Below are 27,520 nucleotides of genomic sequence, written 5' to 3'. Positions count from 1 at the left end.
GGCAGGTTCAAGGGTGACAGGTCTGAGGACAAAAATTTCCCAGAATAACGTTTGGGGATCTCACCTGCAATCTCCTGTTTTCCTCCATTCTCAGGGAGTAGATTCCGGTATCTATGTATTCTGAGGATGCTTTTCCTTTTCTGCTCTGCCCAGTTTATATTCTGTTCTTGAGTCTGAAATCATCAATATGGGGGAGACAGAGTTCTCAAGGAGAACCGCCTTCCCAAGGCCAATTCCATCAGTAATAATAGTTGAGGCCGTGTGCTCATTCATTTTCCAAATCAACGTAAAATTTTGTTGAGAAATAGTCACGGAACCAGCGCTTGCAAAGATACCTTTCAGGGATGACGTAGACAGTTTGGTCAGAACATGCGCTTCAGCCATTTAATTAGCTACAAAGTCTGGCTCCTTGCCTGACTTAGCCACACATGACCCGGGACACTTAGTTTTGAGATGTGACTTAGTGAAACTGAGGAAATGTTTTTGTTTATAAGATATTCAAAGAGCCACAGAAATAAGCAAGGATTTTTTTTTGTAGTCTACTTGGCGAAACAACGTGAAATGAACGAAACACATGAAAAATGAATGAAACATGAAAAAGAACAAAACACGTGACTTTCAGGTGTTCCAAATCCCTTACAGGAAATCCTTCACCCTGGAAATAAGTCCCCCGAACAGGAGATTCTTACTAACTTTTGAAGCAACTTTTCCGTATGTCCCATGAAATCAGTATTTGCTTTCCCCAAAACCCAATGTTGAAAGAATCTCAAATACAATGCATGAGGTGGGACTTGGGAGAGGTAGCCAGGTCAGAGGGTGGAACCCATGTCAGAGGAGTTTTTTCTTCTTGGAAGACACGGCAGACAGCATGCCACACTGTCCCTAGGTGAGGACACTGGGGTGGCTTCCATGAACCAGGAGATAGGACCTGGAAAAAGCCCAAGTCTCTGGGGGTTTTCATAAAAACTTCTCTGCCTGAAAGGGTGAGAAATATACTTGTCCCCAAATCCACCCAGGCTATGGTATTCTCTGGTTGCAATCAAGCTAAGACCAGGCCTCCCTGGTGGCGCAGGGGTTAAGTCTCAGCACTATGAAGCTATCTGCAGCCACTGCAGCACAAGTTCCATTCCCAGCCAGGGAGCTACCCACATGGCACAGCAGACCTCTCCTGTCTCTCCACTGTTCCCCTCAGCAGTATAGATCAGGCTGTTCTATTCCCCACTGAATACTGGTCACTCTATTCGCTTGCTTAGGACCATAGGTTTGTTCTGTTGGTCACCACTGAATTCCATCCTCCTGGAACAGCACCAAGTACAAAGGTAGATTTAATGAAAGAACTGACCAAACTAAGCAGTTTCTACTTTCTTCTCTTTTCCTTTTTTTTTCCAAAGAATTTTGTGGGGTTTTTTTCTTTTCTTTTTTAAATATTTATTATTTCCTTTATGCACAAAGGAGCTGGGGTACAGGGCAGAGATGTGGGAACTGTGAGAGAGAATTCACCAGAGACAGAGTGGGTAGCAAAACAGGCAGACTGAATGAAATACACTGATGAGGGGAGCAGCAGGCCAGACAGGAGAGGTCTGTTGCACCATGTGGGTTGCTCCCTGGCCAACGGGGGATCTAAGTCGTGTTTCAGAGGCTACAGATTGCTTCACAGTGCGGTGCTTAATCCCTTGAGCCACAAAGGATGCCCAGATTATTTTATACAAGACCTGGAGTACAGGCCAGAAGTGCCGGAGAGTGAGAGGATTCACCAGAGACAGAGCGGGAGCAGAACAGGCAAACGAATCAAAGACACTGCTGAGGGGAGCAGCGGGTGAGACAGGAGAGGTCTGCTGCACCATGTGAGTATCTCCCTGGCTGACCAGGAATCGAACACACACTGCAGAGGCTGTGGACAGCCTCACAGCGCTGTGTACAACCTACTGCACCACTGCGGAGGCCCCAAACTAAGCAGTTTCATAAGTTTCTCTGCATGACAGAAACCTGTAAGACTTAAAGGATGTATCTACTTTTCAGTCAACCTTTCACAGATATAAACACAACTTCCAGGCCACAGTTGCAATCATGGCATTTGTGCGGTTTTGCATTTTATAACAGTCCACACACGGATGGCCTTACCTGCTTTAAAAGCTCAACTGCGTCACCTATCACTCAGGCTCCCTTCATTCCAGTGACACATCAGAGCAACTGTGTGCACATTTGGGATAACACCACATGCCACAGGGTGCCAATGCATGTATTTAATAGGGTGAGTACAGAAGGCTTCTCAGGTGCTGCATTTACAGAACTTCTCCGAGTTTATTCTTTTCACATACTGTGACCTAGAACTTTAGCACACCACTTCCCACAAAGAGGTGTGAATTCCTTCTTACTGGTTTTCTACGACATAACATAGGACATAATGGGTCCCTGAAGGCACCATCACATTCACTGCATCCGTGAGGTTTCCGTCCCATGCAACCCAGCTGTTGTCTCCTAAGGATGTGCCACTGGCCACAGGCTGGCCCACTAGGACCACATTCTCATCTGCCAGGAGCCCAAGGACATTTAATGATGTCTCAGGGGCCACAGAAGACACTGGCATAGAAACAGAATTGGCAATGTTTCTTTCCCTCAGGACAAGGCTGGTCTGGGATGTGCCATGCCTCTCAGTGGGGGGATTTTCCATCTTGACCAAATGTACATATTTCTCTCGATGTATTTGCCTATGATAAAAAAGACAAGCCACATAGGCAAAAGCTTTGCCACACTCACTGCAGACACAGGGCTTATCTCCTGGAGGGTTCCGTTGATGCAGGCTGAGCTGCTGCCTACTAGGTAAGGCTTTCCCACACTCACTGCAGGTGTAACGACTCCCTCCTGTATGAGAAATTCGATGGACATTGAGCGTGTACTTTGTAGGGAAGGCTTTCCCACATTCCTTGCACATAAAGCGACTCTCTCCTGTATGAGAAAATCGATGCACATTGAGCTTATAATTTGTAGGGAAGGCTTTCCCACAGTCACTGCACATATAGCGACTCTCTCCTGTATGAGAAATTCGATGGACATTGAGCATATACTTTGTAGTGAAGGCTTTCCCACACTCACTGCACATATGGGGTCTCGCTACTGTATGAACATTTTGATGGACGATGACACGTTGCCTTGTGGTGAAGTATCTCCCACACTCGCTGCATTCATAGGGCTTCTCTGTGTGAATTCTTTCATGTCTAAGGAGACCTGACTTCTGAGAAAAGTATTTTCCACAAATACTGCACAGATATGGAGTCTTTCCTGTGTGAACTCTCTCATGGGCTATGAGGCACATCTTCTGGCTGAAGCCTTTCCCACATTCACTGCATACATAAGGTTTCTCTCCTGTATGAACGCGCCGATGTACAGCGAAATTTCCCTTGTGGTTGAAAGTTTTCCCACAGTCACTGCACTTATACGGTTTCTCCCCTGTATGTGTTTTCTGATGACCTTTGAGCGCTGATATGTGGAAAAAGAATTTACCACAGTCAGTACAGTCATATGTATTTTCTCCAGTATGAAATCTCTGGTGATCAGAGAGCATGGCCTTCCTGCGAAAGGCTATCCCACGCGCACCACACTGATGAGGCTTCTCTCCTGGGGGAAGGCTATAGTGGTCACTAAGCAAAGATTTGCTCCTGAAGGCTTTTCCACATTCCCTGTACACATGAGGTTTCTTTACTTTTTGAGTTTTCTGGCATTGTTCTACTTTGTTCTCCACATTCCCAAGCTGTGACGGCTGTGGCAGATAATCTTCAATTGTTGAGATTTCTGAAAAGAACAATGAATCTCTTCATCATCATGCCTTGGCATAAAGATATTTTGATTTTTGTGTATTTTTTTAAAAGATTTATTTTATTTATTCAAGAACTGGGTACAGGCCAGATGTGCGGGAGGGCAAAAGGACTCACCAGAGAAAGAGTGGGGAACAGAATAGGCAGAAGGACCGAAAGATCTGCTGAGGGAAGCAGTGGGTGCGACAGGAGAGGTCTGCTGTGCCATGTGGGAATCTCCCTAGCTGGCTGGGAATTGAACCCACAATGCAGAGGCTGCGGACAGATTCACAGCACTGCGCTCAACCCACTGTGCCACCAGGGAGGCCCGGCATAAAGGTATTTCTTTTTTTTTTTTTAAATTTATTTATTTAGGGCCTCCCCTGGTGGCGCAGCGGTTGAGCGCTGGTCTGCAAAGCTGCCCGTAGCCTCTGCAGCGCCAGTTCAATCCCCAGCCACCAGGCGAGGATCCCACGTGGTGCAACGACCTCTCCTGCCGCCCGGGGCTCTCTTCAGCAGTGTATTTCGTCAGTCTGCCTGTTCGGTTCCCCGCTCTGGCTCTGGTGAATACTCTCACCCTCCCGCGCTTCTGACTGTACCCAGTGCTTATATGAATAAATAAATAAATCTTTAAAAAAAAAAAAAGATTTATTTATTTATACAAGAACCAGTGTACAGGCCAGATGCGCAGGAGGGTGAGAGGAGTCACCAGAGACAGAGCAGGGTACAGAATAGGCACACTGATGAAATGCACTGCTGAGGGGAGCAGCAGGCGAGACAGGAGAGGTCTGCCGCGCCATGTGGGATTCTTGCCAGCCATTGGGATCGAATTGTAACAGGGTGGTCCCCAGGAAAGGGGGAGGTTCCAGGTTTCCTGCCCCACCCAAGGGAGGGTAGAGCTGAGCAGGGAGAGAAGAAGCTGTAGAGGAGACTGAAGAAGGAAGGAAGCAGGAGGGAGAGCCGGAAGGAGACCTGGAAGAGGCACATGGAGCTGAGAGACACGTGAAGAAACTGCGCTTCCCTTTGGTTCATGAACTGGTTGAAACAGATGTGGGTGAGAGACCCATGGGGAGGTGACAATGGCAGTTTTTGTCTTGATTTTGCTCATTTCCTTCGAGACTTGTCTGGTTGTTTCTGATCCTTTTCCGGGTTCCCCACTGGAACATGCTTTAGACTTGTGGCAAGTTTTGGGGCCTTCTTCTGGGCCAATCCTGCTTGGGTGGACTTTTACCCAGGAAGGGACAGATAACTTTGGGTGCTTGATTTAGAAACTATATTCTTTGCCTTTCTTGTACTGTTTCCTAATTGTATTAAAGTTCCTTCCCATTAAAGTCTCATATGTTTTGTGTTGATGCGGCATACCTATTTAAAGCAGGCAGGTTTGACGGGCATGGGGGGACCCCACTCCCTGCCCTGTAACAGAAACTGCACTGCAAAGGCTGTGGACAGCCTCACAGTGCAGCGCTCAACTGACCACGCCACCTGGGAGGCCCATATAAAGGTATTTTGAAAACCACCATAAAGATCACTTTTTCCTGATGACTCTATGAAATGAATCTAAATAAAACTCGTGGTTCTCTGGCCTCAGGGCGAGGTCTTTATACCTGCCCCAGCTGCTCCTCACTCACCTGAGCCGGGGAACCTCTGCATTTCCGCTTCCGGTGTCCATGACAGTTCTTCTTCCACCCTGGAGAGTGTGTCAGGTTGGCAATCTTGGTAACCTGGTCAAGGGACATGAGAGAGAGACACATTGAGGGGTGTGGGCCGTGGGACCATGGGATGTTTTATGTGAGGACCAAACACTTTTCACATTAGAAAGGGGAAGCAGATTGGGGATCCAGCCCTAACCCTTGCCATGTGGGTTTTTGACACACCCAGGAATTCTGTGACAGCAATGGATGGTGTCAGAATGTGCTACAGTTTACCTCAGTGTGACAATTACCACCCAGAGGAAGCAACAGAAGGGACAGGTTAGGGGTTCAGCCCCACCTCACCCCCAGTTGAGATACTAATCTCAATGAGGCATTTACTAAGCTTCTCATTGACCGGAGGTTCCCATGATGCCCTCTCAGCTCCAATTAATTTGCGGGCAGGGCGTCCAGAACTCAGGAAATGTTTGGTTCCCAGGTGACAGCTTATCATGAAAGAAAACGCTGCAAACGCCCCAGGAAGAGTAACAGTGGAAGTTGTATGGACGGGGCAGAGCATTCGTGGTGACTGGACACCCCACTCTCCCAGCACCTCTCAGGGTTCCAGTGCTCCCAAATTCTGTCATTTGGGTTTTCGGGAGGCTTCACGGAGATCATCATCTGTGGGTGACCAGGCTACTAACTCACCCTCCACCCATTTCCTGTCCACCGAGAGTCTCATCCCCATAAACATGGTGTGTCCCTGGGCAGCAGCTACCAGCCTGAGGTGACCTGAGGCCCTGGAAATCCTCCTACTCATCTCAACCCAGAGGTGGCTAAAAGGGGTTTGCTGTGAATAAGGAAAGACAGCGGTACACCCTCCTCTTCTTATCACATGAGAAAGGTGGTACTGGACCTGTGCCTGACCGGACACGACAGCCACCTGTACACAGAGGCTCCTGATATCAAACACTCACATGCACATAGGAAAGGCTTATCTCCCCAGAGGAGAAGAGAACAGCCCTTCTCAGGAGCAGAAGGGGACTGAGACCCTCCCCCTCACAGCACCCGCACTCCAGAGCCTTCCCAGGTCCAGCAGAAAAGGCCCTGCAGGCCCCCAGGCCAGGCCCCGTCCTCACCCACGGACACCAGGTGGCTGTAGTTCTCCAGCATCACCTCCCAGTACAGGTCCTTCTGCGCGGGGGCCAGGAGCCGCCACTCCTCCGGGGTGAAGCCCACGGCCACGTCGGCGAAGGTCAGCGGGGCCTGCACAGCACAGGGGGCGCGAGAGGCCTTGTGAGGACACGGGCGGAACCTGACACGCTCTCCGCTCTGTGCATTTTATAGGCTCGAATGGATCCCCCAGGCGCATGCACAGGCATCACGTAAAGCAAATGCCCCCTAAGACATTCTGGGCTGAGTCTTCGCGCTCGGACCTGGCGTCCGGTCGGAAGGTTTCCTACTGCGGGAGGAGAGATCTGCCCGGAGGACGTTCTCACGAGCAGCTGCTCTTCAGGGACCCCCCACCCTGTCACCTCCAGGAGGGACACAAACAAGGTCCCAGAGCAGAGACCAGGAGGGACCTACTTCCTCCTCCAACCCGAAATCTCACGAAGGTACGTTACTTGCGGGGCTGACGTCAGAGACATCAGATGCACCCGCAGCGACGACCCCTTACAACCCCACGCTCACCCCCAATCCCGCCTCCCGTCACACGCACCCTGACACGGCGTTAACAACTCGGTTAACTTCTCTCAGGTCCTGCTGTCGCGGTGCCTACTCTTCAGCGCTACCACTTCTCAAGAGGCCTCCAGACTCACGGCCACGCAGCAGGGGAGGCGCCGGGTCCAGAGGGAAGGCCTCTCCCTGCTGCGCCCACCTTGCCGGGGGATGTGGGGCCTTCAACCCTGTGTCCCCGAGTCTGTGCTGGGAACCTTCGTTTCTGTCCTCCCATCTCTGCCCTAGCCCTGGGGACTCAACAAAACAAACATGGAACAAACAAAAGAAGAAAACAAAGCAAAGGCACCTCCATCACACCCAGGCCTCAGAACCCGCCGCGCGAGCTGTTCCCCAGCGTGTGCTCCGGGTCTGCTGCACCTGCTGCCCCGATTCTCAGTCTTCCGTCAAAGGCTAATCTTGGGGTCCTGGGTCTTCTTCCTCCTTCCCTGGATGCTCTTGCTCCCCAGAGTCAGGACCTGTGGGTGCAGGAGAACCCCATGAGTGGCACATTCCCTCCAGCCCAGGCCACCCTGCTCCCCCACTCCACCCTCAGTACCCACGATCCTGCCCAGGACCATGACTCCGTGTCCCAGGACGGGGTCTGCTGGCCTCAAAGCTGAGATCCGGGTGGGGTGCAGGTTGCCTTTACTGTGTGAAGGTTGCTGCACCTCCCCCTGCAGTGACGTCAGGGCTAATGGCTGTTGCCATGGTCCCTGAGGTCCGGCGTGGGCAAGGAACCATGCGCACAGGGGGAGAACAGCAAACTCCCTAAGATGCAGAAAAGCCGAATGCCTGCCAAGAGATAACGACCACCAGAAGCCGCCACAAAGATGATTAAAAGAAATGCTGACCACCTGGAACCTTATCTCGCTTTCTCAAGGCCCACAAACTTTATTCTGCTACAACTGTCTTTCTAAAATCTTTCCTTTTTCTGGTCATTGATTGCTAATTAAAAAACAGACATAATTTAATAAACAGGCTAATGCAAATAAAACATTATTAAACACTGTGTTATAATAGAATTGTTGGTTTAATAATCTTTCTATTATGTGCTTGACTTTAGTACCTTTGATATTAACTGCATTATAATATAAATTCACCCATGATAATTAATTATGAGTAAACATGAGTAGGTAGTAGTAGTAGTAGTTAGTACAACAAGAATATAAAGAGTTAATAGCCTGTCTACTTAGGAATGCGGCTAGGTCCAGATGTATTTTGGACCTAAATCACTGCCCTGTCAATGATAAGCTAAACCTATGAGCAAGCTGATTTCTTTGATGTTCACCGATCCTATGCCTTTAGAAAAAAACATATGTATACTGACCACTGACTCAAATAAAATTGCACTCAGATTTACACTTTCTTGAAGTGTGTCTGTCATTTCTTTAACCGAATCCCTGACCACCCTGCGCAGTCTCTCAACCCTGAGACGGCCTCATCGTCTACTGCTGTGCTGGTCCGCGGCAGAAGGTGAAGTGGGGTGACTGAGAAAGGACACGAGGGCATGAGATGCACCCCAGCCCCAAGCTCAGGAGCAAGTAGACCTCTGGCAGATCGGGTACAAGAGGGACACCGTGAGGAAGGAAGGGTCTGGGCGCTGTCCCCCAACCGTGCGAGCGGCTCTCCTGTTTCAAACAACACGCCCTATGGACACAGGCCCGGCAGCGGGAGAGCCAGGGAGCGCGAAAGCGTGGCCTTAAAGGCAACACTGACTGACATTGTCTGAGGAGGTTTTAACGCACAGTGAACCGAAGTGCACGACACTGTAAGTCAGACGGTCATCGAGGCTGACGTGCTCCTCCCTGCCTGGAGAAGCGGGGAAAGTGCTAGTGAACACAAGAACCGGGCAGGTGAGGCCACATTCTCTGCGCCCCCCTAGTGTCCTGGGCAACAGGAACAAATGTCTTCTGCACACACTGTGCTGCTCAGGGAAGGGAAACACAGCGACGCCGGGACACACAGCCAGCCCGAGACTCAGCCACACAGGGCAAGTGTGGGCTTTACAAAACGGCGCCAGGCCTCCCTGGTGGCGCAGTCAGTTGAGCGCCGCACTATGAAGCAATCCGCAGCCTCTGCAGCGTAGGTTGGATCCCGGCCGGCGGTGAGAATCCCACATGGCTCAGCAGAGCTCTCCTGCCTCGCCCGCTGCTCCCCTCAGCAGTGTATTTCAGTCGTTCTACCTGTTCTGCTCCCTGCTCTGTCTCTGGTGAATCCTCTCACCCACCCGTTGCATCTGGCCTGTACCCCAGTTCTTGTATAGAAATAAATCTTAATAAATAAATAAATAATGGGGCCGAGCCCATGACATGGTGGGCCAAAAGGGAGATGCTGAGCCCCTCCTCACTACCCCCACAAAAATCATTTTGGGGTGCACCTGCCAACCACAGAGGCAAACGCACGGGACTTTCTGAACACAGGAGCATCTCCGCGCCGTCAGGGCATGGCCGGCACAAAGCAAGCGATATTGTGCCGGAGGAACCAGAAACGGCGCAGCCACTCTGGACAGCGTTTGACAGCTGTGTAGGTGGAAGATACATACACCCCGATGAGAGCACCCCCAGGTCCCTCGTAAACCCGCACAACCCGGCGCCAGGGAACCTGAGATAAGCTGAACTAGAGAGAAGCTGACAGCAGTAAACACTCCCGAGACCCCTCTGGCAGTAGGGACGCCCGCCGCACGCGCCCCATAAAGACCCGCTCTCCCCAGTTCAAGGCCCGAGTCTCACTCTGCAGCCACGGAGAATCGCCCCTCACAGGCATTCGTCCAATAAAGCCTGCTTCGATCTGATGCCCTTGGCCTGCTCTCTTCCCAACACACCCTGAGACACAGCAGTTTCGCTTGGGCTCTCTGAAGCTGGTGACCGGGAAAAGCAGCCTGGGGGGTCTTAGTATCGACCTTCTGCTCAGTTCCTGGACGCAACTTGGTTTCTGGTAGGAATCTTGTCAGATGTTAACCATGAGGCAGGATGGACCTGGGGGGTCCCATGACTACTGACTCCTGACTTACTCCTTGGTATACAACTCACTCTTGGAATGCAGCCACGTCCTATCTGACCATGAACAGCTGCCAAGGCAAACCCACCCGGAACCTTGTAGAAACTGAGAGTGTCTATGAGCCCTGACTTCCTATAAAGGGGGCTCAGCCTTGGGATGCGAATCCACCGAGTCAGCACCGGAGCATTAAACCTGCTTCCTCTTGGCCCTGCTGTCCAAGTTTTCTTTGTGCCGAACAACAGTACCTCCAAGCTACATGTCCGCCCCCACCCCCATATAGGCCCATGCGCAGCAGAAGACAAGGGTGAGAGTACTCACATCTGAGTCATCCGTAACTGTCCAAACTGTAAACACTTTTCCTTATACATTGGAAAAGCTGCCATCTACTCCCAACAAAGAGCAAACAGCACCCGTTCCCAAAGCCTGTCCAGCTTTGCAAGCTAAGAACAATTTCTACATGTGGAAGGCTGGTAAGACAAAACACCAAAACCCTAAGCGAGAGGGGGGCTGTGGCCTGCAACGCCCAACACATTTACTCGGAGACACTCAGAGAACAGGCTGCACAGCCCTGGAACAGAGAAAAACGGTCTGTGCAACGATGTGATTCTTGCAAATAATGAACAAAAGAGGAGTCTGCCTTAGGAAAATGCACTATGTTAAATGACACTGGCCTGTGGGGACCAGATGTACTAACCCAGAAGGGGTTCACCCAGCACCACAGGGGAGCTGACAATGAACAGTTTCTTTGTTTAAACATACCCATTTGGGTTTGAGTGGAGCAAAAAAAAAGAACTGGGGTCAACAGACTGTAAGAAATTAAGCCGAGACACCAATGAAGCAGACATTTTTGGGTTTTTTTTTTTTTGGTCTTGAAGGAATAGTCTGAACTTCATGTCACTGAACTTGAAATGCTGGATGAATTCCAAGCCCCAGCACCCTACTCCCTCACACAAACTCCAGGCAACACAGCAGCTGAATTTTATGCGCCCACTAATACCTACCTACTTTCTACCAAGTATTGAGAGTAGAGGCCATACAGTGAGCTCAGAACAAACTTTATTTTTTTTTTTTTAAATAGAGGCATGTTTTATTTATTTATTTATTTATTTGTTTTGTTTATACATGCACTGGGTACAGTCAGAAGCGCGGGAGGGTGAGAGAATTCACCAGAGCCAGAGCGGGGAGCAGAGCAGGCAGAAGGACCCAAGTACACTGCTGAGGGGAGCAGCGGGCGGCAAGAGAGGTCTGCACGCCGTGTGGGACCCTCCTCCAGTGGCCGGGGAGCAGCCGGGGATTGAACCGGCGCCGCAGAGGCCGCGGGCAGCTTTGCAACCCAGCGCTCTACCGCTGCACCACCGGGGAGGCCCTCAGAACAAACTTTAAACAGTAGAAAGTGAACAGAAAAGCAACAACGTTGAGGCAATACCACTGTCTTCATGGAACAAGGATCCCAGTCATTAATGATTTAAGAAGCTAAGCTCCCCCAGAAATCACGAAGGAAATGTGCAGATGCGTACACCTGGCTAGGGCAGCACCACGCCCTTAACTCCAGCACGGGCAGCAGGAGCTGGCACTGATACAGGAAACGCCAGTGTGAGATGGGCTGCTGTTGGGAGCTGCTGCCCTGCAGGGAGCTAGAGTTTTGGAGAGCACCCGTTTACTTTGCATATCAAGTTCCAGGATGTTAGAAGTTTTGCAAACATTACTTCTTCCCAGAACTGACTTCTGTTCTCTGAGGACGTGCTGGCTTCTGCACATGTTTCCCACTAACCAGGAAAACTTGTTTTCAGCAGTAACTTATTCATCAGTATAAGCAAAACATAATTGCGTGCTATTTTCTTGTTTCTTTCTCCATATTTTTTTTTAAAGATACAATAGCTGGGGTACAGGCCAGAGGTGCAGGAGGATGACGCAATTCAACAGAGACAGAGCGGGGAGAACAGGCAGACGGACGGAAAGCACTGCTGAAGGGAGCAGTGGGTCCAAAGGAGAGGTCTGCCACGCCATGTGGGAATCTCCATGGCTGGCTAGGAATCGAACCAGTGCTGCAGAGGCTGCGGACAGCTTCACAGCACTGTGCTCAACCCTCTCGCCAACCACTGGGGAGGCCCTCTTTGTTCTTATCTTTAATAAAAGCTCGGGCTGGGAGAGTAAGAGGCAGAGCTGCTCTAGATGGCTCTCCCCAGCCTTCCCCCCGCTGCAAATTCACTTAGACTCTTGAGTCTTCATTAATGGCAGGGAACTTCCTTGGCTGTCCTGTCTGCAGCAGGCTGCCTGACTGTGGGTCCTCACCCACGCACTTAAAAGGGGCTTAAAATGAGACTCAACTGCAGACGCTCACAAAGGTTCATAAAGGGTTCATTTACCCAAAAAAAAAGGGAAAAGAAGAAATGAGTAACTCAGGGAGATAGAGAGAGAAATAAATGGGTGAATGTGTCCTACCAGTTCTGCTGAGTTGGAACCCCAAGAGCACCCCAAGAGCTGAAAGGCGGAGAAAAACCAAGACCCCCCAAGGCCCATATGTCTGGTTATATACCAAGCCTGGGGGCTTAACTCCACCCTCCATTCCAACCAATCCTCCCTTCGGTGATGAGGGCATTATGGGATTTGTAGTCCTTGGTGTCTTGGATAGCTTTGGTCTGTGGTGGGGTCTGGGAAACCTATTTGTGGAGTTTGCTTTAGACATTCTTTCCCCCCAACAGAGCCACCAGGACATAGTAGGAAACTGGAACATGGGTCACTTTACCAGAGGGAGAAATGCAGCCACTCCCTTTTGTTAGGGGAGATTCTGTTAGCAAAGCCGTAGGAAAGTTTCTCAGGTAGTAAGCGAGTGCTCACCCCTGAATGTTAAGAGGGGCGTGCAGGGACTGGCAAACATTTTCTGCAAAGAAATAGATATGTCACATGTTTTACTTTAAGGCTCAAGGTCTCTGTCAAAGAATTCAGTTCTGTCTTTGCCATAAACTTTGCCTAACATGGGCCTCCCTGGTGGTGCAAGGGTTACGAACCACAATTGAAGCAAACTGCAACCTCAGTGGCACAAGTTCAATCCCAGGCCCGCGAGGGAGCTACCCACATGGCGAGGCAGACCTCTTGTGTCTCACCTGCTGCTCCCTTTAGCAGTGTATTTCAGTCAGTCTGCCTGTTCTGTTCCCCAGTCTGTCTCTGGTGAATTCTCCCCACCCCCATCTCTGACCTGTACCTCAGTTCTTGTATGCATAAATAAATAATCTTTTTTTTTTTTTAGTCCCAGGTCCACCTTTTTTTTTTTTTTTTTTTTTTAAATAGAGGCATGTTTTTATTTATTTATTTATTATATTTGTTTGTTTTGTTTATACATGCACTGGGTACAGTCAGAAGCGCGGGAGGGTGAGAGAATTCACCAGAGCCAGAGTGGGGAGCAGAGCAGGCAGAAGGACTGAAGTACGCTGCTGAGGGGAGCAGCGGGTGGCAGGAGAGGTCTGCGCACCATGTGGGATCCTCCTCCGTGGCTGGTGAGCAGCCGGGGATCCAACCGGCGCCGCAGAGGCCGCGGGCAGCTTTGCAACCCAGCGCTCAACCGCTGCGCCACCGGGGAGGCCCATAAATAAATAATCTTAAAACAAAACAGGAGGCGTGTCTGCATTAGTCAATCAGCCCTTGGAGAAAAGGCTAAAACCCAGAATGCTTCAAATCACGGAATGGGCTGTACCGCCTCAAGCCACACACCAGCCGGGGTCCCAGGCGTCTGCACAAGCCTCTCTGCACCACCCACCAGTCAGAGCGTGGCGTCACCCCCAAATCAACGGCAAAGGGCCCTGAATCCATGAACTGGAGGTACTGGGAACCAAGGTCCGAGTGGGCCCCATGTTGCCCAAGTCACCTCCCTGACTATCCATCTACTTATCAACCCGAATCCCGGGGCGGACACCCCCCTATGACGGTCACCCAACCCCACCCAAACTTCACTGAGCCCCACGTTAAGCCCGAACGGACCCAGGCACACGGTGGCCGTGGATGCGCCCGCTGCCTTACAGGGCGACCCGGTAAGACCTCGCCCCCGGACGTGGGGCAGGGTCGCCGGCGTCTGCCGAACCTCAGTCTTTTTTGCCGACCCCCCAGGCTTTCCCCAACGCGCCAATAATTCCCCCCTCCGGTCGCCAGGCACCCAGTGAAAGACAAAGCCCCATGGAAAAACAGAACAAAACAAAAGCAACAAAAACACTTGCAGGGACAAGAAGAGATACCGACCCGATTTCTCCCCAGGCCCACGAGCGCCTAAAGAGAACACTTCCCGGCCTCCCCCGTGGCGCAGCGGTTGAGCGCTGGGTTGCGAGGCTGCCCGCGGCCTCTGCAGCGCTGGTTCGATCCCCGGCTGCTCCCCGGCCACGGGAGGAGGGTCCCCCATGGCGCGCAGACCTCTCCTGCTGCCCGCTGCTCCCCTCAGCAGTGTCCTTCGGTCCTTCTGCCTGCTCTGCTCCCCACTCTGGCTCTGGTGAATTCTCTCACCCTCCCGCGCTTCTGACTGTACCCAGTGCTTGATGTTTGTTTGTATGTATATGTGTATATATGTATGTACGTATGAATAAATCTTAAAAATATATATTGAAAAAAAATAAAGAGAACACTTGCGTGAACGGCTTCTACGTCGGAAATTGCACGTATTACAGTCAGCGTACGGTGGCCGAAGAGGCGCAAACGCATTTGAAGAAACGCGACAAGCGTCTTCCCCGCTCGGTGTCAGGAGGCAATATGTCTGCGCCCGTGCGCCGTGAGCCCATGGGGGCGGCCATGTTGGCACACCTGACGTACAAAAAGCCAGGGGCTGGTTTGGGAGCCGGTCGCCAGGACGGCGGCGAGGCCGAGGAGCCAGCGGGTTGCTCTCGTGGCCCAGAACTCTCTCTCTTGCGGAAAAGGGCAGCTTCTCAGAGACCCGAGCGTCGCGAGGAAGCGCGGCCGGCGGGACAGAACAGCACCCTGCGGCGCGCGGATTAGCCGCCTGGTACTTGTCAAGTAAAACTGTTCCGGAGCAACCCCGACGTGAGCCGGGCGCCCGCCTGCGGGCCCCCACCGCGCTTAAAAGGGACAGAAGAAGGGGAAGGGAGGAAATGAGTAACTCAGGGAGAGGGGGAGGGAGAGAAGCTCGTGAACGCGTCCTACCGGTGCGCTGACCTGGAACCCCGGTGGCCGCTGAGAGCCTGGAAGAGCCTATGGAGGGACCCCGGCCCACATGGCGGGTCTTATACCCGACATGGCCGCTGAACCCCACCCTCAGGTCCCGGCAGCCCCGCCTTCCTGGTCAAGGGATTCGTAGTTCCCAGTGTCTGGATGGCTTCGGTCTGGAGTGGGGGTGGAGTCCACAAAGCCTGTAGGGAGTTTGCTTTCCCCCAACATCCTTTCCCCCAACAATTCCCTCCTTTCACTTTTTGCCACCCTTTCTTTGGTGCTGAAGATCAAATGTGTGGGTGCTGGGGTGCAGCCTCAGATGAAAATTTTTCAGGGTTCTGTTAGGGGGAAAGGATGTCCTGAGCTAATCCCATACAGGCTTTGTGGACCCCACCCCCACTCCAGACCAAAGCCATCAAGACATTGGGAAAGACAAATCCAGTCACCACCAAAGGGAAGGTGGCTGGGACCTGAGGATGGAGTTAAGCAGCCAGGTTTGGTATAAAAACCAAACACGTGGGCCTTGGGGGGCTTGCTCTGTCGCTGGCCTCCTGGCTTCACAGCTCCTGGCTCGCAGCCAGCTCTCAGAGTGCCATTTGGGATTCCAGATCGGCGGATCAGGTAGGAGGCATGTAAAACTTTGTCTCCCATTTTTCTCCCTGTGCTGTACATTTCCTCATTTCCCCTTCCCTTGTGAATAAACCTTTTATTAACCTTTCGTGTGTGCCTGCAGTAGAGCATTGATAAGTCCTTTTAAGCGGGGACCCACAGTCAGGCACCCTGTTTTGTATCGGGGCTGCCCTGTAACAATTGTAGTTGGAAAGAAAACCAGTCTCTCCGGGTATTGTCCATGCGAAAAACAAAAGTCCTGCATTCTGGGAAAACAGTTCATCAGTCCAAGCCAAAAGAAAAAAAACAACTGGAGGCATTAGCCAAAACAAGACAGCAAATAAATCAAAATCACAGGAAGAAATAAAATCTTAAAATTGGTTCAACTTTTCTAAAAACCAATTCTCTCCATCTTGATCTCAATTTTTTTAACAGTATTGCAAAAATTTGCAACCTCAATTTACTTTCAGACTATTTTACCTATTTTTACATAAAATATAGAGCAGAATAACCAAACAGCAATTTCAGCTGGCTTTGTTGTAACAGTCCATATAGGATTAGAGTGAACTCTTGGCATCCAGTCCAGAAGGCTTCAGGAACAAAGTTGGTCTCGCCAGACTCCACCTTGGCTTTCCTCTTCTCGAGGGTACCAGGACTTTTTCTTTTTCTGGGTTGTCCAGGCCTACCTACCGAGGCAAGCATCCTCGCTTCTTTGGAGGTCTCTGGAACCCTGCAAACAAAGTAGCAGGTCTTCCTCTTCTTGGTTCAGCTCTATTTCAAGTTTTGGGAGGAAGTCCACTCAAAGCCACACAATGAAACACGTCTCAAAGTTATGGAAAAACGGACTCTGACTGTGATTTTGATATATTTGCTGTCTTGTTTTGGCTACCACTGTTTTCATGCTGTGTTGGTATCAAAGGGAGAGAAAATGCAAATAAAAGTTAGCTCTGCTGGGAAAAAAAAAAAAATGCAACATTGCTGCAGGTCCTGGTCAGTCAGAACAAGAAAATGTTCTTTGAATCAGAAGAAAATGCAAAAAATTGCCAGTGTTATGTCAAACAAAACTTAGTAAAAATCAAGTGTATCCCCAGGTCTATTCAGTCCTTTGTAGGAAATTTTTACCATCAAAAGTTCCATCAGGGCCTCCCTGGTAGCGCAGGCAGTTGAGTGCCGCACTGTGAAGCTGTCCGCAGCCTCTGCAGTGCAGGTTCGATCCCGGCCAGCGAGAGTCCCACAGAGCGAAGCAGACCTCTTCTGTCTGCTCCCCTGAGCAGTGTATTTTGTCAGTCTGCCTGTTCTGCTCCCCACTCTGTCTCTGGTGAATCCTCTCACCTTCCAGCACATCTGGTTTGTACCCCGGTTCTTGTATAAATAAAAAACTCTTTAAAAAAAAAAGTTCCATCAATAGGAATCTGTTGTGGCCTCTTCCCCCTGTTTTTCTCCAGAAACAATTTCTGTAGGTATTAAACCACTGAAGTATCCAATATAGCAAGGCAACAATCACCATTGCCAATTTACATACATATCAGATACTGAAAGGTTTTATACACAATTCAGAAAGCAAATGTTAACATTTCTGTACATGCCAAGTTTTACCTTTTTTTAAAAAAAAAAGATTTATCTGTTTACGCCTACAACAGCTGGAGTACAAGCCAGAGATGAGAGGGAGTGAAAGGATTCACCAGAGACAGAGCGGGGAGCAGAACAGGCAGACTGACTGAAACACACTGCTGAGGGGAGCAGCAGGCGAGACAGGAGAGGTCTGCTGCGCCATGTGGGTTTCTCTCTGGCTGGCCAGGAATAGAACTCATGCTGCAGAAGCTGTGGATTGCTTCATAGTGCAGTGTTTAACCCCTTATGCCACCAGGGAGGCCCAGTTTTCCCATTTTCTAAGTAACAATGCTTCCCTTCTAGTTTTACCTGTAGGTATACCAAAGAGGACAAATTCATCTAATGCCTTTCCCAGGAGGAAAGGGAGAAATTTGTGGAGTGTCTCAGGAGCTCTGCTGAGGTTCCACAAAATTTCCTTCTATCGACCAAATGACAGACTACCAAATTTTTCATTGAATTTAGATTTGGGGGAAGCTTTGCCATAAATATTAGAAAACAGCAGCAACAACAATATTCAATCTCTATGAAAGCACCGGCTCAGTTCAGTAGTACAATCGTGACAAACTATAACCTTAGTTTTTTCCTCATAACTGGAGACGTTTTTCAATGTCTACAGTCACCATGGATACCAAGTTTTCCACCTCTAGAGGCCAAGACAAGGACACAGGCAAGGACAGACAGACATACAACACAGAGACACAGAGAGCTCTTTAGTTATCATTTATCACGTGTGGGATATCTCCTACAACTGCAGTTTACCCACAGGCCAAAATAACAATAACAGAAAAAATAAGCAGATAAAAACCCTCAAAGTTAAAAAACAAAAGTTAAGGGCCTCCCCTGGTGGCACAGCAGTTGAGCACTGGGCTGCGAAGCTGCACGCAGCCTCAGCAGCATCGGTTTGTTCCCTGGCCACGGCCACGGGGCGAGGGTCCCACATGGCGCGCAGACCTCTCCTGCCGCCCGCTGCTCCCCTCAGCAGTGTCCTTCGGTCCTTCTGCCTGCTCTGCTCCCCGCTCTGGCTCTGGTGAATTCTCTCACCCTCCCGCGCTGCTGACTGTACCCAGTGCTTGTATAAATAAATAAATAAATCTTTAAAAAAAAAAAAAAAGTTAAAAGGAAATGCCAAAATCAAGATTGAAAGCCTTTCTGTGTAATAAATACTCGAATTATTAAAAAACATACTGCCAGCAAATGCCCGATTCTGCATGGTATTTCACGTCTCCAAAACTCTGAAAGGAAAGAGATTGGGTAGAGCATGTGACTCATCTCAGGGCTTCCTCAGAAAAGTGAATCCCGGGGTGTCCTGCTACAACAGCTGCAGCGGGAGCCAGTAGCATTTAAGTTTTTGTCTTTTTCTTAAATAAATATCTCAGGTCCTCGATGGGTTCACAAGACCAACGGGATTTCATCTCTGGGTCAGTTCCTTCTGGGGCTTTCTTAGCTCGGGAATGAGGTACCCAGGGTCTTATGCCTGCAAGCTAGAAGCAGCATGTGTGCTTAGTAGAACATCATATGGAGAGCGGAGCCGAGCCCGAGCCCAGCCCTGACACCGGCCGCGCGCCTCTGGCGCCTCTGGCTCCCCCGGAGCCCCGACTGGCCGGAGCGCAGAGATGGCAGCGCGGGGAGCATCCCACGGGACGGGATAGCAGGAGGCGCTGGCGCCACAGCAGCCTGAGCCGGGAGTCGGGGAGCCGCGGCCTCCCGGACCCGACTGCCCAGGCCAGCTCCGGGAGCGTGGGGAATACGAAAACCCCACCCTCGGGGGCACCCCAGCAGCGGAGGCGGGAGCGGGGACGGGTGCAGCCTCTCTCCCGCTGGGAGAGAAGACCCTGGTCACGCGGGCGAGGGAAAGGGACCCCTTCCCGGGGACGCTCTTGCCTTCCTAAGGGCGAGGAAGAGCCCCATCCTGGCCCGGGAACAGACCTCCAGAAGTAGAAAGGGGGGGTCCTTCGGAAAGGAAGCAAGAGTGAGCGCGCCCCAGCGTGCCTGCACCCCGCAGGCACACACTCAGGACTTCTGAGGCAAAACGAGAGCTGACCCACATGGCGCGCAGACCTCTCCTGCCACCCGCTGCTCCCCTCAGCAGTGTACTTCGTCCATCTGCCTGTTCTGCGCCCCTGCTCTGGCTCTGGTGAATTCTCTCACCCTCCCGCGCTTCTGACTGTACCCAGTGCTTGTATGAATAAACAAATCTTTAAAAATAAAATATAAAAGAACTAAGCTTGCAAGCTTTTAATTAAAACTAATCACTCTAAGTAAAATATTAACAAAATAATAGTAAAACTAATATAGAAGGCTAGATTTCCAGTAGTAATAATAATTGCACTAGGTCATACATATAACTAGTTAAACAGGTTTGGGCAGGAAATATACTTGAATCACAGAAACTGTAATTCATAATCAATCATTAGTTAAAATGTAACATTTTGAAATACTAAACCTATGTCATGATTATATCTTGTGATTATGTTATGTTGAGAAAAATGTTAATCATTTCTGCGATTATTTCATATGATGTAATGCATTAAGAAAATGTATAAAAATGTACAATGATTTCGAGCACATTACATTCAGATCTTCACTCTTGAAGTGTGTCTGTCATTTCTGCACCGAATCCTTGACCACCCTGCTCAGTCTCTCATCCCTGAGTCGGCCTTGCTAGTCTACCGCTGTGCTGGTTCGCGGCAAGAAGGCACCCTCCAGATGATGATTTATCCCAAGACTCACCAGAACAGGAGGCAAGCAAAAGCCCCCGGGGAGGTGTGCCAGGGAGTGGAGAAGCCTCACTGCCTCCAGAGGGTAATCCTCAGATGTCACTTCAGAACCCCACATCCATCACCAGCTACACCAGAGCACAGGATCTGTGGATGGTGGAGCAGTGGCTGCAGGGGCTCCAGGTCGAGAGCGTGCTGAGGGCCCTCCCCGCTGTATGGCACCAATCACGACTTCAAATTCTCCTACTCAGAGATCAATTTTCAGGACCTGAGCTGGTCCTTCCACAACCTCTATAAATCCATGCTGGAGAAGTCCTCTTCCTCCTCCCAGCCCGGCTTTTCGTCTCTCCTGGGGGACATGTCACCCTCCAACAACTACTACATGTACCAGCATGTACCAGCAGCAGCAGCCGCCACCTCAGCAGTAGCAGCCGCCAGCACAGCCACCACCCCAACAATCACAGCCACAGCAGCAGCCAGCACCAGCCCAGGGCCCCGCAACTGTGGGCAGTGCTCCTCCGCTGCACACAGCAAGCCCAGATGGTTGTACCCCTCCAGGGGGTAAGCAAGCTGGGGCTGAGGACTATGGGCCGCCCCCTGTGAGGGCCATGCATCCGCCCCCACTGCAGCACGGAGGCTACCATCCCCATCAGCACCACCCCTACTCCCACCCTGCCCAGCAGCCGCAGGGCCAGACGCCTATCAACAGCCCTGGTTTTGCCTTCCCACCTGACTGGTGCTCCGATATCGACTCCTTAAAGGAAAGCTTCAAGATGGTCCATCGGCTCAATTGGCCCAGCATCGAGCAGTCACAGTTCTCAGAACTGATGGAGAGTCTGCGGCAGGCAGAGCAGAAGAACTGGAGCCTGGACCAGCACCACAGCGCCAATCTGTGTGACTCCCTCAACCACTTCCTTACTCAGACTGGTCATGTGCCCCCCCAAGGGGGCTCCCACCGGCCCTCAACCCCTGCCCGGATTGCTGACTCCTGTGCCCTCACCAGTGGCAAACAAGAGTCAAGCATGAGGGCCTCCCCTGGTGGCGCAGCGGTTGAGCACTGGGCTGTGAAGCTGCCCGCAGCCTCTGCAGCACTGGTTCGATCCCCAGCCCCCAGAGAGGGTCCCACATGGTGCAACAAGCCTCTCCTGCTGCGCTCGCTGCTCCCCTCAGCAGTGTATTTCGTCGGTCTGCCTGCTCTGCTCCCCGCTCTGGCTCTGGTGAGTTCTCTCACCCTACCGTGCTTCTGACTGTACTCAGTGCTTGTATAAATAAAGAAAGAAATCTTTAAAAATAAATAAAATAAAACCGGAAAGAAAAAAAGAAAGAAAAAAAGAGTCAGGCATGAACCAAGTCAACTCTTACGGGCACCCGCAAGCCCCCCACCTCTGCCCTGGCCCATCACCAATGTACCCGATTCCTACGCAGGACTCAGCAGGATACCATCGCCCCGCACACCATATGGTCCCTCGGCCATCAGTTCCACCTCCTGGCGCCAGGGAGGAGATCCCGGATGACTTCGACTGGGACTCGATCACTTAGTGCGTCATGGAGTGTGACCTCAGCCTCGGGCTGGGTGGTGAAGTCTAGCAGTGGGGAAAGAGGCCCTGGCCCTGCCCTTCCCTTCCCCCCTTGCTGTATATAGATATATATCCTCTTTTTTTCCTTTCTCTATCAGAGAAGCCACCGCAAGATACTGCCGAAGTTAACCCCCTCTTTTCTGGCTCATTCTTCCTCTTCCTTCTTGTTTTTTCCTAATTCTTTTATTGTTATTCTTACATTATTGTTATTATTGATTATTAAAAAAAATCATATGGACCAGTCCATTTTCCTGACAGCTGCTTTTGGGCATCCCCACTCTGCCAGGTCTTGAGTAAGACCCGATCTCCAGGTCTGCAGGGATGTAGTGGTCACTCAGGAGGCACAGAGATCCTCGAGGTTGCAAAACTGTGGATCCCTGCCAGAACCTCCTGGATAGGTTTCACATATTGTGTGATCCTGCAGTCTTGTGCTATTTCAGAACTGAGGGCTGAAAGGGTCTTCTGAACACAATTTCAAAGGGGCTTAATTGTAGCCCACTTTTAGGTGCCACTCTTACCCGGAGGAGGGCGAGGGATAGTACCTGGTCCCATCGCAGTTGTGTTTCTTGGCACAGTTTTGCCAAGGTCTTCTTTAAGGTATGGTCCATTTTTCCAGCTTGTCCCGAAGATCGTGGTGTCCATGCAGCACGCAATCTCCAGCTGCTCTGCAACGCACTGCTTCCGCATGAGTGATGGCTGGGACGATGCCGGCTCTGGATGGAGTCGGGCAACCCAAAGCGAGGGATTATCTCCTTTAGCAGCTGTTTTGCGACCTCGGAAACTTTTTCTGCCTTGGTGGGAAATGCTTCCACCATCCCCAGCACGTGTCCACAAAACCCAGTAGGTATTTGAAACTGCCTGGCTTGTGGCATATTCTCAGTAGGTGAAATAGAACATTTGCCTCTCATAGAACCAAGAATACAGCTGAGATGAGCCCCGCTCTCCATCCACGAAGGTGTCCTGGGTTTCTTGGGGGGGGGGAGGGTTTATTCAGAGGACCCCAGAAAACTCTAGAGAATTGGATGTGGTTGGGGGGTGGAGTCTCCTAGACCAGCTTGAGGTCCAGCAACACCCGGGCTTCCTCCATGGTGTCATAGCTCCAAGCAGCCACTAGGTGGGGCTGAGCCCCAACCTGATGCTCCTTAACTGGGGACCTTCCAGGGGGCCAGAAGCGGGTCCCTATCAGGCTGCAGCAGTTGCTTTACTTTTTGCATATAAATAGGCTGACCTGCTCCAGGCAGCGGGACCCCAGAAGGTGAGCTGCTTTAGTAAAGGGCAAGACAGATTTATTCCAAAAAAATACATTAATCCTTTTGTTGTGAAAGAGAAATATGCCACAGAGGGAGCAAAATGTGAACACACTGCTTATTCTGTTCCTGTGAAAGAAACACAGATGTCCCTGCACAGGCCAGGAAGTAGGAACCTTCCAGCACCTGGACGCTGCTGGCAGCCAACCCAGACAGCTTCTCGCTGCCTCCCCTCTGGGGTCACCGCCTGGCTCCTGTCTAGAAATTTCCATGTCTTGAAACATTTCTCTGAGCACCTAACTCTGCGGACCTAAGGCATTTGCTAATCTTACCTTTTATTTATTTATTTATTTAAAAATTTATTTATTTATGCATACAAGAGTATAAGAGCTGGGGTACAGGCCAGAGATGTGGGGGATGAGAGGATTCACCAGAGAGAGAGTGGGGAGCGGAAGAGGCTCCACAGGGGAGTCTGTGAGGCCTAGCCACACCATTGGGCTTTGACCTTAGCCTCCTCCTCCCCCTCCCCGGGTCCCTCTTGAGTCTGGGTGTCTCCACCACAAGTGTGAAGCACTCTGGGTCGGAAGACTCAGCCTGAGGAGGAGGGACAAGAGGGAGCAGGTCCCGCAGTGGGGGGCAGGACACTATACTGGCCTCTCCTTCCCCCCTTCACCTTCTGCTTCACCGGTGAAGGGGGCTGTCTCTGAGGTGAGAGTCAGCTGCTCCTGAGCCTCACCCCACCCGACTCACCTACACCCCATCTCCAGTCAGGGGTGTCAGCCAGGTAGGGGAGCCGGAGGAACCCTGGTCTGAAATTCAGACTGACTGAAATCCACTGCTGAGGGGAGCAGCGGGGAAACAGGAGAGGTCTGCTGCACCATGTGGGTAGCTCCCTGGCCGGGGATGGAGCTCGTGCGGCAGAGGCTACGATTGCTTCATAGTGCGTTGCTTAGCCCCTTGCACCACCAGGGAGGCCCTAATCTTGCCTTTTAGAAAATGTTCTGGAAATGGGAGGTAACCTGCATTCTGAGGGATGTGACTTTCATGTCCTTGCAGTCAGCGGCCCCCTAGTAAGTAAAAGGCCCCCTGAGTCCTGGGAGCGGCTCTGGCAAATTCACTGAACCCCAGGCAGGGGACCAAACAACCTCTGATTCATCACCAGTGGTGAGAAGCACAGGTGGGTGCTCCCCCCAAGTGAAGCTGGCTTAGGGGTATCCTATCTGGGCTGTTGAGGGGTCAGGAGGGCCCCAGTTCCTGTCACTCAAGAACCCCAGGTCTATTTCTCCTCCTTGTCCCCCTGCTCTGCTCCTTTGGGAACCACTGAACATAGACCCTCCAGGGGTAGGGAGCTGGGCGCTGGCCTCCTGGGGGGCGAGCAGGAGTCCACAGGGCTGGGGGCTGGGACCAAGGCCTCATCTCTCAGGCCTGCTCTTTTCTCCTTTGTCAAACGGAGCAGTGACAGACCACCAGCCCCCACAGGCCTGTCTGCACAGGGAAAACAACCCAGTGTGTTACACAGGGGACAGGGAGGAGGGGGAGGAGGAGGGAGGAAGGAGGAACAGAGAGGGAGAATGGGGGGAGAGAAGAAAAAGGGGAGGGGGAGGGGATGGAGGAAGGAGAAGGGAGGGAGGGAGGGAGGGAGGAAGGGAGGGGGACAGAGGACCTAGAAGGGAGGAAGGAGAGCCCTTTCCTACTGAGCCGACTTTACCCTGAATCTGGGCCTGGGGAGGGAGAAGGGAAATGCTTTCCCTGTGACCCATGCTGGACCCGGCCCCGGGACAGGAAGGCCCACTGAGCTCCCAGGCAAGAGCAGAATCTGGGCCACGCTCTGGGCTGGCCCTAGTTGGCTAGGCCCGAACTCATCCCCACAGCCTGAGGCTCACAGCTCTGGAGGCTGAGACCCTGACCTGTGAAGGTGTGGGCCGGTGGGTCCTTCTGCAGCGAGAGGGATCCCTTCCCTGCTTCCTAGTTGCTGGTGGCTTGAGTGGCGCCCCCCACCAAAGTCCTAAGTTGAAGCCTCAAGCCCCAGGAACCACAAGGGAGCACCGACTGGGAGAGGAGTGTTTGCATGCAGAAGGGCTGAAATTGAGATGAGGCCCCTGTGGGGCAGGGGTGGGGCCATCCCCAGCGACTGGATGCCTCATAAAGAGAAAGATGGGGGCCTCCCTGGTGGCACAAGGCATCAAGACTCAGCGCTATGAAGCTGTCGGCAGCCACTGCAGCAGGGGAACAATCCTGGGCCAGGGAGCTGACCCACAGGGCGCAGCAGACCTCTCCTGTCTCTGGGCTGCTCCCCTCAGCAGTGTGTTTCAGTAGATCTGCCTGTTCTGCTCCCCACTCTGTCTCTGGTGAATCCTCTCACCCCCACACCTCTGGCCTGCACCCCAGCTCTTTATGCATAAATAAATCTGTAAAAAAGGAACTCCACTGCCCTGAGGCTGCCACAGCAGTGACAAAACCTGGGAGGCCTGAGTTGTTCCTAGGAAGTGAGAGAGGAGCCGCTGACCACGAGGGGCCCGGGCCCCCACTATCTGCAGCCTCCAGGCGCCCTCCGGCAGCCTTCTGTGCTGCCACTGTCTCCCTGCTCCCCAAACTCAGCCGGCTTCCTGCTATGCGAGCCCCTAGCAGTAACCCCGTGGTGTCTTCTCAGCCACCCTGGACAGGTGAGGAAGCCGGCCCAGGCCTTCAGCCCAGGCACTTGCACCCACACAGTGGGTGCCCCTGCTCTGCAGGGGAGGGGAGGTCGCCCCTCCTGGCTCTGTGAGCCAGACCAGGGCTCCTCTGGCTCCCCCACCTGGCTGACACCCCTGACTGGAGATGGGGTATAGGTGAGTCGGGTGGGGTGAGGCTCAGGAGCAGCTGACTCTCCCCTCAAAGACAGCCCCCTTCACCAGTGAGGCAGGAGGTGAAGGGGAGAAGGAGAGGCCAGTTCAGGGTCCTGCCCCCCACTGCGGGACCTGCTCCCGTTTGTCCCTCCTCCTCAAGCTGAGTCTTCTGACCCAGAGTGCTTCACACTTGTGGTGGAGACACCCAGATTCAAGAGGGGCCTGGGGAGGGGGAGGAGGAGGCTAAAGTCAAAGCCCAATGGTGTGGCCAGGCCTCACAGACTCCCCTGTGGAGCTCACGGAGGGGGTGGACCTCAGTGGTCAGGGCCCGGCCTCCTCCCACACACAGGGGTGCAGATCCAGGATGCCTTCTCCCTCGGAACCCAACGTCCAGGCCCCAGCCTCCTCCCTCAGGCCCAGCCTGGGCCCTTGACCCCACATGACCCTCTCACCTGGTTCTGAGGCTGCATAACTCTGGCTGGGAAACTGCTCTTCTCAGGCCTCAGTTTCCCTGTCTGGCAGTGAGACGTCTCTCTGGCTTCCCTGAAAGAACATGGAGCTGCTGACAAAGGAGGTTTCTTTCTCCCCCTCTCTGACTCCCTCAGCTCCCTCAGGGGGGAGGGTGGGGCCATGGCGCAGCCTCTGGAGCTGAGGACCAGGCCGTGGCCAGGCCAAGCTACATGGGCCCAGCTTCCTCCCGGACCCAGACAGGGGACATTCAGTCATCGCTCCCTCCTCCCTCCCAGGATTTGCGCAGAATCTTGGAGGCCTCGGCGTTTCCCAGAAATTGGGGTACGGGAGGCAGGGCCCTGGGTGTCTCCTGTCCACCAGCTTGGGTGGGACGCCAGACACATCCCTCTGAGTTCCCGGAAGCCTAGTGGCGTCAGCTGCCAGGCTCAGGGCCCTGTGGCTCCCGGGTGCCCCCTGCTTCCTCGGAGCCCCACATCCTGTCCCTCAGAGGGGCTGCCCGGGGGCTGGGGAGGGGAAGGGTCCGGGCTGCTGGGCTCTGTGCCTCCCACCTCTCTGCCTTTCTCCCTATCCCTTCTCCCCCTCACCTCCATGCATCTCCTCCTCCCTCCCCTCCCTCCTCCCCCCCCTCCAGCCCCTGGTTCCCTCCTCCCTCCCTCCACAGAGCTCCTCCCTCCTTTCCACTTTCTCTTCCCTTCTCCACTGCCCTCCTGCTTCTCCCTCCTGCCTCACTGGTCCATCATCAAAGAGCCTCCCTCTCCAACCCTTCCCTCCTCCCTCTCTCCTCCTCTCCCCCCTCCCTCCCCCCAGGTCTCCCCTATGCTCCCTCCCTCCCCTCTCTTCTCAGTGTCTCCCACAGCACTTCCCTCCTCCCAGGGTGCCCTGCAGAGAACCATCCCCTGGACTCAAGCATTTAACAAAGCACAGGTGGCTTCAAGCCACTTCCTGGCCCCAGGCCCAGGAGGCAGGTCCTCGCTCCTGCCTGAAGTGAGACAGAAGTCCCAGGACCCTGTGGGCTGGCAGCTTGGGGCAGCTCAGGGCCAGGAGACTCTGCTGCTCTGCTGTGCCCTGCCCTGCCCCTGGGGTGTTCTCACACCCCCCAACCCATCCAGGCTCAGCTGCAGCATCATCCCAGCCCAGAGAGAGCCCTGACATGACCCCCACCGCCACCGGACACCCTGACCCC

At 52.4% G+C, this 27,520-nt stretch overlaps 1 protein-coding gene and 1 pseudogene across 12 annotated transcripts in view; one reads left to right on the top strand and one right to left on the bottom strand.

Moving 5' to 3' along the window:
- Window positions 1-27,520, bottom strand: part of LOC119249630 (zinc finger protein OZF-like) — a 58,155-nt gene that overhangs the window by 17,245 nt on the left and 13,390 nt on the right. For 3 of the 12 annotated variants that reach the window (XR_005126172.2, XR_005126163.2, XR_008552563.1), the window contains exons 1-6: window positions 15,275-15,396; window positions 7,446-7,614; window positions 6,559-6,685; window positions 5,420-5,512; window positions 2,122-3,789; window positions 65-173 (exon numbers count right to left, since the gene is read on the bottom strand). Coding sequence is in view for 1 of the 12 variants with exons in the window: in XM_037517070.2 (XP_037372967.1) it covers window positions 2,372-3,789; window positions 5,420-5,512; window positions 6,559-6,685; window positions 7,446-7,451 (1,644 nt within the window). In the remaining 11 variants the exon portion in view is untranslated. The other 9 variants (XR_005126171.2, XR_008552564.1, XR_005126164.2 and 6 more) reach the window with 8 other exon arrangements.
- On the top strand, window positions 20,167-21,963 carry LOC119248702 (forkhead box protein J2-like; annotated as a pseudogene).

This window comes from Talpa occidentalis, unplaced genomic scaffold (genome assembly GCF_014898055.3).
Source record: "Talpa occidentalis isolate TD23 unplaced genomic scaffold, MPIMG_talOcc4v2.1 talOcc4.17, whole genome shotgun sequence".
Taxonomy (NCBI): Eukaryota; Metazoa; Chordata; class Mammalia; order Eulipotyphla; family Talpidae; genus Talpa; species Talpa occidentalis.
Note: the sequence above shows the minus strand (reverse complement) of the source record. Positions and strands in the feature narration are given on the sequence as shown.